This window comes from Epargyreus clarus, unplaced genomic scaffold (genome assembly GCF_041222505.1).
Source record: "Epargyreus clarus isolate Ecla_fem2 unplaced genomic scaffold, WU_Ecla_fem_2.2 ptg000017l, whole genome shotgun sequence".
NCBI lineage: Eukaryota > Metazoa > Arthropoda > Insecta > Lepidoptera > Hesperiidae > Epargyreus > Epargyreus clarus.
The window spans coordinates 4,757,863-4,770,768 of NW_027332225.1; the positions used below are offsets into that span (position 1 = coordinate 4,757,863).

The 12,906-nt window shown below is 35.1% G+C and overlaps 1 protein-coding gene across 1 annotated transcript; it reads right to left on the reverse strand.

Annotated features, from left to right (window-relative positions):
* Positions 1-168: 168 nt before the first annotated feature.
* Positions 169-12,730, reverse strand: LOC140748980 (probable ATP-dependent RNA helicase DHX34). The gene is made up of 19 exons (XM_073081976.1): positions 12,054-12,730; positions 11,374-11,492; positions 10,829-10,995; positions 10,409-10,612; positions 9,401-9,533; positions 8,883-9,031; positions 8,423-8,530; positions 8,046-8,151; positions 7,486-7,691; positions 6,927-7,130; positions 6,130-6,315; positions 5,381-5,478; positions 4,653-4,860; positions 3,759-3,821; positions 2,771-2,949; positions 2,240-2,350; positions 1,659-1,780; positions 890-1,178; positions 169-470 (listed from the first exon to the last, which is right to left on the reverse strand). The coding sequence occupies exons 1-19, from the start codon at positions 12,569-12,571 to the stop codon at positions 185-187; spliced, it is 3,456 nt and encodes a 1,151-aa protein (XP_072938077.1). The 5' UTR covers positions 12,572-12,730; the 3' UTR covers positions 169-184.
* Positions 12,731-12,906: the final 176 nt, after the last annotated feature.

Consider the following 12,906-nt stretch of genomic DNA (forward strand, 5'->3'; position numbering starts at 1 on the left):
AAACGGCTTCACCGATTTTCACCAAATTTTATATGCATATTCAGTAGGTCTGAAAATCGGCTACAATCTATTTTTCATACCCCAAGTGATAAGGGTTGTTCAACCTTAATATTTTTTCGAGTCAGCTAGTAATTATATAATATTGTACTGTTTAAAATAATACACAAAAATAACAATAACAAGTTTATTTAGGTTTACAACTTTTCTTATGTTTTAATATTTCAACAGGCGTCATGTACAACGTTTCGTTGCAATTTTCGCATTTATATTCTTTAGAATTTGGCTTAATATCCCGCGTCACTTTAGATGTCTCTGGCTCCTTCTTTAATTCTCTAGAAGAACACATAAATTGCTTATGTTGTATCCTTTCTAGAGGAGACAAACATAGGGTAATGCTGCATTCAGTACATGTCCATGGTATCCCATAGATTTCTTGGTACAAATTATAACTCCAGTCTGTGTCCACTACACTGTAATCATTAAAAAGAAATTAAGGAAAAGCCGAAGAACATACATATGTATAACAATCATTCGAAATATAGAGGGAGACGAGGACTACAATTGAACGTCGTATGTAAATAATTTCTATATAATTACAAATACATAATAACGTCGAGTAAAAAAGGAATTTAAAAAAGATAAATAAAATAATTTAAAAAATGATCAATAATGACTAACTCTAAAATCACTAAGAATTATGTATAACATAGATATTGCAATTTCTTACGATTCGTAAAAAGATGGCGACACACTTTCTGAATCACGCTATCAAAGTTTTCTTAACATCTTACATAGATAGTAGGTACATACTTTATAAAGCGACAATATGATCTCAATAATGTGAATCTGAAATCTCTTGGATGAATATCATAATAGAAAAATTAATTACCAATTATAAACAACATTATCCGTCACATACACGCCACCCTTCTTCTCATGAGGGCGGCATTCGAAGCCCTCTTCAAAGGGATTAGGATCTATAGCTGGATGCACTTCATCTGTACCACTGTACATAACTTTGAGATCTCCCGGAATCAGTCTTTTGATAGTATAGTATACTTCGCTAGTCATGTATGACGTCATATCACAAGACAAGTTGTGTTGAAGTTCGTCGTATGTTTCCTTTTTTGGCTTTGACTTTTGTAGCTCTGATTCCACCGATTTGATTGGACTTGCATCTGAAAAATATATACTTTTTCACTTAGCAATAAGGGTTAACAGTTGTAACCTGAATGACAGTAGTATGAAATAATTTCTATTGTTGGATGTCTGGAAATTTAATCTGCTCTGGTGTTACAAAATAAATGAGTATACTAATTCACTCAATAAACTCATCATAATCGTCGTCATCAACTAACTCATTACTATCCCACTGCTGGGCATATCATCTCAGAGTAAGAAGGATTTAGATCATCATCCACCAATATTCATGTATGAATGGTAGATATCACATGTCATATGTTAAATTTTTTATGTAGAACTCACGAGCATAAAAGTTCCCTTACGATGATTCTTTTACCGTTCGCGCATAGCATAATCATTTATATTATGGATTTATTTATAACTTAAAAAAGCCACACATGCGCGGATGGGATGCGAACTACGGACTCCCAATATGACAAGACGAAATTGTTACCACTGATAAAGATTCTATTTACCTGCTAGTCGCCGATTGATAAGCTCATCCCATCTTTGTCTTAACTTCACAGCTTTGAGCAATAAATTCAATCCAGTTTCAGGATACGGAAATTCCAACAGAAGCCATGAGTCACACACTATTCTGAACCAAAACAATAAATAGAATGAAATATAATAATGTTCAATATTAATTTAATACTGTAAAATAAAGTAATATAATTTTTAATATAAGTTTCATTTTATTATCATTATTATCAACCAATTTCCAAAACCAATCAACCAATTATTATCACCGCATAGCCAAATGGAAATTGGTACTTTTCATACAATTTAAGATTATTTTACAGAATTCGAAAGCATGTAGGATTCCTAACAATGTGTCCATTCATTATTAAACCAACCGATACTTAATGCACGCCATCTAACATGCCTATAAATCAGAGATACTTGGGATTCAAATCCCAGACCTCCAGAGAAATGCCGAATTAGCCACAAGCTATCACAGTTTAAATTATTGATATAAACAATAATATTGTACAAAAGGAAATCTTGATATATTTTATATATTTTTTCTAGATAGGTATGCTTTTATTTTTCTTACCTGCTAAATCCTATATCAGTGTCAATAGAGTGAGCAAGCAGTAATAACGTTTGCGCTGCCGGCATTCTCATAGAATTTACTATGTAAGGTTTTGTTGTCTCCAGTAGGGATCTGAAAACAAAATAAATCTTTATATAAATCACTTAATTTTAAGATAGTCATCTTAACATATAATATAATAAATAATAGTTAAAAAAAAAACTAAAAAAACACGCTTTTATTGATAATCGATAATATATTAACTTTAATATTTTAATGCTAATCGAACTAAAAATTAGAAAATATTTTTTAATGACAAAGAGTTTAAGAGTAAAGAGTTTCAATTCTGAGTAAAAAGCGTGGGGTGCTTGATATTTTAAATGTTACAATCATTCTACTGGATATCTATGAGATAATAGTTATAAACTGTAGTAAAATGCACTAAAAAAATTAGTAAATAAATACATTAACATCAATTTTGCCAAAAACTTGCAGTTCCTACTCAAGCCCTATACGAGTGTGTGAGAGAGTATGTACATATAAACCACTTACAAATAACACAACACCTGATGTTTAGCGGACAACGGCAGCTTGCTCTTATATCCTGGTGGCGGGTCTTGCAGCTCCGCTTCGGCGAGTTGCAATATTCGCGGCTGTTTGCCGAACTGCGACGTCGGGTGTAGGAACACGTACGGCTTGCTCCATGTGTGGAACAGCTGTTCTGATACCGACTGGGAATACATTATTTATAATTTAAGAGTAGTCAAACTTCCGTCATTGTTCCAAAATTAATTGATAACACTAAATCGTTAACAACTAAAAAAAATATACTTAAACAAAACACAAAAAACTAGACTTTATATTATATAAGCAAGCATTTATATATTGCTTCTGACCTTCGCACGCACGTCTGATTTTTCAAAGTTATGTGCGTAATAAGAAGTTAATTATCACTTGCTTAAACGGTGAAGGAAAACATCGTGAGGAAACCTGCATACCTGAAAGATTATATAAAAAAAAATGTCAAAGGTAAGTGAAGTCTACCAATACGCACTTGGCCAGCGCGGTGGACTATGGCCTAATCCATCTCTGAGAGGAGACCTGTGCCCAGCAGTGGAACAATAATGGGCTGATGATGATGATAATGATCGAAATTTTACCCTAATGATAAATTTTATAATTACATCATGAATCATAAATTAAATCGCAGTCTTTGATTAAAATTATATATGAAGTGATGAGTATTTGAAGGTGGTAGAATCCTTTGTGATTCAACTCCGGCGGCACCATCGCCACACTTATTTCTGCCTAATAGCAGTGTTAAGCGCTGCTGTGTTCCGGATCGAAAGCTGTGGTTCGGGAGACATACTTTTTCTGAGGCATTCTAAATTAATTCTCAGGAGTAGCAACGTATTTGTGATAGATTTAAAATAGCAATCTAATTTTATTAGCGGTTGATTACAGAATATGTCCATGGGCCTTTATTATCTTTTTGCACCATATTTTTAATGTAATTTGATTTGAATCAAGATAAAATTACCTTACAATGATTGAACTCGTCAGCGACAGCAACTTGTGGGTACAACGCTCTGCATAACACTAACTGAAATATTATAACCGAACATAAGTAGAACAACATAAAAGATGTAACAATAGATCAAAAAGGTGATTCTCATGCTAAACATAGAAAAGAGAGGTCTGACGTAGGTCTATTTCTAGTGTAAAACTATTCTTGCGTTGAGGCGACAAGCAAGGGGCAACGCATCTATGAACTATTTTTTAAACATTTATTGCCTTTAAAATAAACTTTTCAGATAGTTTTTTTATGGAAGTGCATGCAAATATCGATGGGCGGCAAGGACCACTAACCACCAGGTAGATTGTATGCTTGTATGGTTGTATGTATGATTGCTGATTGTATGTAAATTGCTACTTCAACCTTATAAAAAAATACAATTTTATTTTTGGAAAAGTAATTTTTGGTATTTTTTCGAAATCACTACATGTGGTAGGGACAACATATTTTTATGAGGCATTCCAGCTTAGTCCACAGACGTAATAGCGACTCACCCGTGGCCGACATAAGATAGGAACCTAATCTTATCTAGGATTGCTTGCAAACGTCCATGGCGGCAGTAGCCACTTACAGTCAGATGAACTGCAAGCTCGTCTGCTACTCCTATATTACAAAAAAAAGACGACCATCTTTAGTCCTCAAGATTGGCCACGCCTCTGTGATTGGCTTTAGATATGATAGCTATTCTAAGTGGAGTTGTGCATAGGCGACCGAGACCAATTACGATCAGGTAGAATCAATCAGGTATGCTCAATTTCTACTTCAATCTTATAACAAAAATCGAAGAACTTTTGGAAGAAGTCGTTTTGGGGAAAATTTTTCAAACTATGTCAATAACTTTACTGAAATAACCCATACCTTCAACATAATCAAGTCCCTCCCACTAGAAGCGGTACTCCCGCTAATCAAAGCCCGTATCCTCTGCGCATCGTTCGTCATACGGAACTCTATATCGCGGATGTCCAAACCAGTATCCTGGTCAGCATTCTCGTCCACAATCTCCCAGGAGTCCACCTTGAGACGCTTCCGCCGCTTCGAGTCTTCGGCTGCTTTTTGTTTGTATTGTCTGTACATAAAATGTTTTTGTTAAATGAGCGTTTTGTTTGAAGGTGGTAGAATCACTACGGCAGTGTTAAACGCTGCTGTGTTCTAGTTTGAAGAGTGTGGTAAGGGAAATATACTTATCCGAGGTATTCCAGGTTATTCCTCAGGGGTAACGGCGCATTTGTGGCCGAGCTCAGGTAGGAATCTAATCACATCTGGGGTTGAATACAAATGTCCATGGGCGGATAGCCACTAACCATCAGGTGGACTTCATGCTCGTCTGCTACTCTTATATTATAAAAAAAAACGTTTATTGTCACTCTCACAATTTAGGCGAATCCAACCACTTGAATCCGTCAAGCTTAGACTGTATGGCGTGCCACAGAATGAAACATACAAACATACACTCTAAGCCCCTTAACCTCCGCAGTCGAGTAAAAACAGTAACACATTAATGTGGTCTCGATTATTATAATAGGAGATAATTAGGACAGTTCAATATCTGGTATGAAAAGATTCTAAACTTATTTTGTTTACATTACCTTCTCATATCTTTTAGTTGTTTCATTTGTCCGTGTCTCATTGACCTTTCTGCTGAAGACATTGTTTCAGGTTCCGGAGTTTCCATCAAGTTGTTGTCCTAAAAATATGTATTTAATGTACCGTTAAATACACTGTCATAGTTTTAAAAGAAGTTATCCCTAATCCTACGCCATTCGTCTTTCTGTTCCATGACAGTAAGAGTCTGTCTCAAACTTTAAAGCGCTATTTTGGGCTATTTGTCGTTGATTTATTGTAAAAACATACAGAAGTAACAACCTTGATGTTAATATACTATAATAACTCACACTTAGACAGAGTTAGGCTCATTCTATTGATCTCAAACCGCATGAATGAATGTATTGTTTTTTTTTTTTATAGGAGTAGCAGACGAGCATGCAATCCACCTGATGGTAAGTGGCTACTGCCGCCCATGGACATCTGTAATCAACCCCAGATAGGATTAAATATTCCTAGCTGAGGTTGGCCACAGATGCGCCGCTACCCCTGAGGACTAAGCTGGAACGCCTCGGAAAAGTCTGTCTCCCTTACCACACCCTTCAAAACGGAACACAGCAGCGCCTAACACTGCTGTTATGAGACAGAAATAGGTGTGATGGTGGTGCCACCGGAGTCGAACCATAAAGGGTTCTACCACCTTCAAAAACTGAATGAAAATATAACACAAATAAAATATTGGGTGGGCGAATTTTCATATTAATTTTTGTAATATTTTGCGTTATTTCTTTACCTGTAATAAACTGCGTAACTGCGCCGCTAACTTAGTCAATTCATACAACCTTTGCTCCTCAATGCCACGTCTTTTGCACCATGGTCTACCACCCTGACCCTCGGATTTGACTGACAACCACGCACAGTATAGAGATAGAAGGGTTATAGGATCCCCGTGATCGGATTCATCTGGTTTTCTAGCGTTCTGTAAAAATAGTGAAATATGTTTCTAAAAATTTTGAACAAGAAATAAAAGAGCAAAGAACAATAAAATGTACAATGTAAAATTATCGTACAATGTAACTGAATTATAAAATACCTACTGTCAAAAATAAAAAAAGTGAAAATAAAATCTAAAAGACGATAAAGTCCCATCTAAATGACATTAAAATTGTAATATGTATTCAATTAAATTATTACAGCTCTTGATTAATTTTCAAGTTGTTTTAATTTCTGCCTTACTCTCCATAGTTATTATTATTAAAATACAATACATTTTTAAATACTATATACCAAATCTACATGTCTATAAACAAAATAAATGAGCCAAATCACTGCCCTTCATATGTTCCTCTTGACTGCGGGGGCAGTGGAAGGATATGCCGGACTCTTACCGGCTAAAATGTAACTACCACGGTGTTCCTCTAGACGCCCTTTGTCGAGACCACGGGTACGCTAATAGCACTCGTCCGCGAATAAAAGTGTACCCAAGACACTACACTAGTACTACACTAGTTTTACTTCGCCTTTTTAGTAGAGAAATGATTTAATAAACCCTATAGTTTCAAAATAATAAAAAATAACCTATAACAGTACCTCACAATCAAAATCCCGATGCGCTCTAGTGGTATATATAGATCGGATGCCGAGCGCCGCGGTGAGGGCGAGGGCGGAGTCCCGCTTGTGCGGGGGCAAGGTCGCGCTGCCCACCACTAGGGCTTTGGCCAGCGACACCTCCACTGGCAGGTTGGCGAGCGCTTTCCCTAGGGCCGTTAGCTTCTCGTTGGATGTTAGGGCTCCCTGAAACAACATATTTATTCCATGAATAGTGATGAATGAGTCGTCTGACTTTTGGTTTTCGACTCGATTCCGTCGCGTGGAGATTAATTACAATTTTTTTTAATTAAAATATTGGCGATGGTAATTACGGCTGTAGTGATGATTATAACACTAATAACTAAATAATGTTTTTAGTCATAAGTATGGTATTTTATTGACAATGATATACTATCATGGTAGAGATGACTGTGAAAGATAATTCTTTGTTGATCTTGATACAATTTATATGATATTGATATGTCGATAATTATAATCGTGATATTTATAATGATGGCAAAGGCGATAATGATGATAACAACTACAACTAGTCACCAACATGTTGCTTCAATTCAAGCAGGGCGCTTTCAACGGCCTCATCCTTCGGTGCGTCGATGAAGGGGAACCGTCGTACATCGCTGACACCCAGAGAGCTCATGAGTAACAGCAAAGAGGCAAGTGGAACACGGGAGACCTCGGGCGTACTGAAGGCTTCCATTGTGGAGTACTGCTTCTCGGAGTATATGCGATAACAGACGCCGGGACCTGGTTTTTTTAAGAAAATAAATGAAATAACGTTTATTAAAAAATTGTACAAAGATAGATAAATGCATGCAGGAAATAAGTATGTACGTATTCCGTAGAAAATTAAGGCACACAAAGGCAGCTATATACCCGCGGGCGAGAGCGGGTAGCGGAGGGCGCCGCGGGGGTCTCGCGCTGTCTTCGTCCCGCTAATATCTACAAATTGCTATTCGACGCGACTCGTTTCTATATTCAAAGCAGACTAGCAGTTTGGCGCGGAGTATACCACTTCTATTTTTAACTGACTTTCCAGGGGAAAGAGGTTATTGAATGTAATTTTAATATAATATAATTTTTACGCATAGATTACTTTACCTGTTCGCCCAGCTCTGCCCTTCCTTTGATCAGCGCTTGCTTTAGATATCCAGAACTCTTTCAACCTTTGCATCTTTGTGGACGAGTCATAACTCATCTCTTTCACCTAAAATATAAAAGTAACAGGTAAAAGTATAAAATTATATAGTCATTTTTGTCAATTCAAGACAAATTTCATTAACGTCAATAAAATCGAATTCATATCTACAAAAATGCAAAGGTACACGTTTAATTCACAGATTAAATTATTCATGGCACATTTTAAGTTTTTATCCAAAAACCCAAACATGTTCAACTGTACTAATTACTATTTACTGTCAAAATAAAAGTATACTCAAAAACTACAATTTTTATTATGTTCCAAAATCATAACTCACCTTACCGGAATCCACTACAAATCTAATACCATCAATTGTTACTGATGTTTCAGCTATATTTGTGGAGACAATGCATTTCCTAACTCCCTCTGGTGGGTAGTCAAATACCTGAAAGGTTACATACATGTTTATATAAATTTAGTTCCATAAGGATCTAAATTTATATAAACATGTTCCTTATGGAACTAAATCGAACATTTAGTTCCTTATGGAACTAAATCGAATTCAATACTCACTCCAATTTATTATGATTTTTTTTATTTTATAGGACTAGCAATGCTTCTTTTAGGGAAGTTCTCTCTCAACAATTTTTATGAAAGGATGGATTTATTTAGTTTAATTACTTTAATTTAATATACTTAATCATTCATATATCACACATTTATTTCACAAAATAGCATGTATGTATGATGTATGGGTGAACAATTCAACAACACGATTTAATATAACGAATAGATACCTTATCCTGTTCAATAAGTGACAATCCACTGTGCAATGGTAATACAATCCAATTCTTAGATTTCTCTGCATACTGTTGTGCTGCATCACATATCGCAGTTATTTCCTGAACGCCTGACATGAATATGAGGAGATCACCTCTTTCATCACCTAATAACATAAATAATCATAGAAAGTTAAGCAACTTTGTACAATCTTCGATTATAGAAGATTTATAACCAATTAAGCAAGAAATTACTAAAAGAAATAAGCAAATCGCAATGTTTGAGAGTAACGAATTTGTATTTCGTAGAATAAGTATAATACTTAGTGTTATAATTATCAAAGATATCATAGTTTTTGAATGAACTTGATATATATATTATTAGACAATAATTTCATTAGACTAAAACTAATTGGCTAAGACAAGATTGCCATAGGAAGACAATAAATATTTCTATACAATGGTTTTACATCAGATCTATATGACTGTTGTCGTACTATTCTCTATATTTACTATTAATTTAGAGGTATACTCACTAGGATATTTATTGTCAATCAGTTGCATGATTTGTACATATGGTTGAGGATCCAGTCTATCTTCTCTGGTTGGTTTATCTTCTATAAATATTGGCTTGTAATTTAGTTCTATTGGGTATAATCGACCTGGCACCTGCAAGTTTAATAATAAATTTGGACAAAACGCACAAAGCAATTTTATTATTTTATAACATACTAGCTGACCCGGTAAACATTGTGTTGCCATATAAACAAAAAAAAATGTTAAGGGTGAACAACCCTTATCATTTAGGGGTATGAAAAATAGATAGTAGCCGATTCTCAGACCTACTGAATATGCATATAAAATCTGGTGAAAATCGGTAAAGCCGTTTCGAAGGAGTATGGTAACTAACATTGTGACATAAGCATAGCATGCATTACTCAAACCATTTATATTATATGTTTTGAGTAATTTTAATTTACTCTGACTTATCCCAATAAAACTTGAACAATACAAATAATTTATATTTTTAGTTTATTTATGCAATAGAGTGCAATCATGTCATGATTTGAGAGGTGCTATCTGAAATGACTTCATATGTAAGCCAGTAGTGGAACTTTCCTGGTCAAACCACACCAGCAACTGTCGAATTTCTTCCATTCATCAGATATTTTTTTTATAATATAGTAGCAGACAACCATGCAGTCCACCTGATGGTAAGTAGATACTACTGCCCATGGACATCTGTAATAGACCCCAGATAGGATTAGATATTCCTACCTGACGTCGGCCACAGACGCGCCGCTACTCTGAGGAGTAAGCAGGAACGCCTCTGAAAAGTATATCCCCCTTACCACTCCCTTCAAACGAGAACCCAGCAGCGCTTAGTATTGCGGTTATTAGGCAGAATACCAATATAGATGTGGCGGTTGTGCCACCGGAGTCGAACAACAAAGGGTTCTAACACCTTCAAAGATTAGTTAGATAAGAGTTAGATATCCTTCTGAATTGTTCAATTTATCAAATTCTTTTTAAACACAATATACCTGAATAACAACAGCAGATTCAGCTGAGAAATAATCCTCAAACAGCTTTATGTTGATTGTGGCCGACATAAGAACCAACTTGATATCACTCCGAGTATGTATTAAGCACTTTAGAACACCCAATAGAAAATCTCCCATCAGATGTCTTTCATGGATTTCATCTAAAATTATGACATCATAATCTGGTAGATTTTCTGAAGACATCTGAAATGAACAAAACAATAAATATTTTTATTACTATTAAATGGTATTATTACATTGTATATGATTTGTGTGTGTAATGTTTTCATATGCATTAATTTATAAAGAATAATTATTTAAATTATTCAAATTTTAAGAACAATTAAATTTGAATAAAAAATATATGATAATGAACTATATCGAGCTTTATCATAATTACCAATGGTAAAATTTAATTACCTGTCTTAACAGAAGCCCTTCAGTGATAAAAGATATTTTGGTGTCTGCTGTTTTATTCTTCTCAAATCTGATTTGGTAGCCGACCTTAGTCTCAAATTGTGTTAGCATCTCATACGCAACTCGCTTTGAGAGTGAGATGCAAGCTATCCTTCTGGGCTGGGTACAGGCTAAAAATACAAATTTATTGGTTGTCATTGTACAAAAGGTGGTAGATCCCTCTGTGGTTAAAATCCAGCGGCACTACTGCCACATCTATTTCTATCTAAAAGCAACAGTGCTAAGCGCTGCTACGTTTTGCTTTGAAGGGTGAGGTAATGGACACATACATATCAGAGGCATTCCAACTTAGTCCCTAGAGATAGCAACACATCTGTCGCTAACCTCAAGTAGACAGCTAATTTTAAAAAGTTTATTACACAAATCCATGGTCAAAACGAAAGTCATTTTTAGAATATTTTTGACTTATACAATAATATGCCATTGTAACATTTGTAACAAATTGTAAATATGTTTATGTTTAAAAGCATAGGAATAATAAATATTACCAATATTCTGGTATCCTGCTTCATGAAGATATTGTGGGACTTGTGTTGACTTGCCACATCCGGTATCACCAGCAACTATCACTACTTTTTCATTTTTCACAGCTTCCACTATTTCATTCCTGAAAATATACTTTAATTATATTAATGATGACAATGTTACATATCACAATGCAATATAATATTTGAATACTAATGAAATTTTTACGTATTTTATACTGTTGAAGGTGGTGGAACCCTCTGTGGTTCAACTACAGAGGTGTAGCAACTTCCCACTACTCATCAAGAGATGGCGCTGCTGAATCACACTATCTAAGTTTTCTAAATATCCTGCATATATACAAGCTCCAAACAGAGGCTGTCGGAGCACAGCTGCTCTCCAGGTATGATCACCTAGCCCGGTGGGAGACCTCCCTTTGCTAAAGAGGCACCACTGCAAACCCTATTTCTGTCTATTAACAGCATTGTTAAGCGCATGCTGCTTTGTTTTGGTTTGATGGATGTGATAAGGGAGACACACTTATCTAAGCCGTTTCAACTTAGTCTGCAGGGGTAGAAATGTATCTGTTGGCAATCTCAAGTATGACTAATAATGTTATTGGGGATTGAATACATATATCCATGAGTGGAAGTAGACACTTATCAGATAGGCTCATTTATTATTTTAATGTTATAACTCTCACCTGTACTTTGCAACTGGTAATTCAGCTTGAGTCTTGCGTAACTTTCTTAATTTTTCAAACTTTTCCTTATTTTTAAAATCCAAATAAATGGACACAATGTTCAAGAAGGCTTCAAAGATGTTTTTATCAAGTTTTCGTCCGCCTCTATCTTCGTAAATGCTGTCCATAAATTTAATTTTGGTAGTAAAATTAATACAGTCGAATTTTGAAAATGATTTCGGTACTGCTGTTTCATTTACTTCGCGTTTTTCTGAGGCTGCATCCAAAATGGGTTTCCCTGCCTTCTTTAGAGTCGCTTCATACTTTTTCAAGAATATCCAAAAATCCTCCAAACTATTCGCGACAGTATTCGTGTCGTTGCTGTATAAAATGATTTTGTTCAAGTCCCGTTTGTAATTCACGAAACTGAAATCAGTTTCAGGAAGTGGACTCGTGCGTTTTTGTACTTTATGCCGATCGTCGCGGTCGTAGGACCGGGAACGTCTTCGCTTATACGAGCTCCTGTTACGTTTATCCATATTCGTAATATCTTAATTGTTAACTAAGCAACAAAAACACTATGCGAAACGAAATTTGTCCTTATTTATGTTTGTTTACATTTTATATTTTTTGACAAGAATGAAGTTCAAGTTTATTCAATTCCAGGAATTTCGATTGACATTTAATGTGACTGACACTGACGACTGACTTTCACATTTTATTTTATCTGTAGTTAGTAATATTTTTTAATGAATATTCAATTAACAATGATAAAATAACTATACAACCTCCAGATAGCGCATACAATAGACAAATCTGTATTGCTTGTGATACAGTGTGCTAGTTTTTAGTGTGATGTGAAATATTATTGATT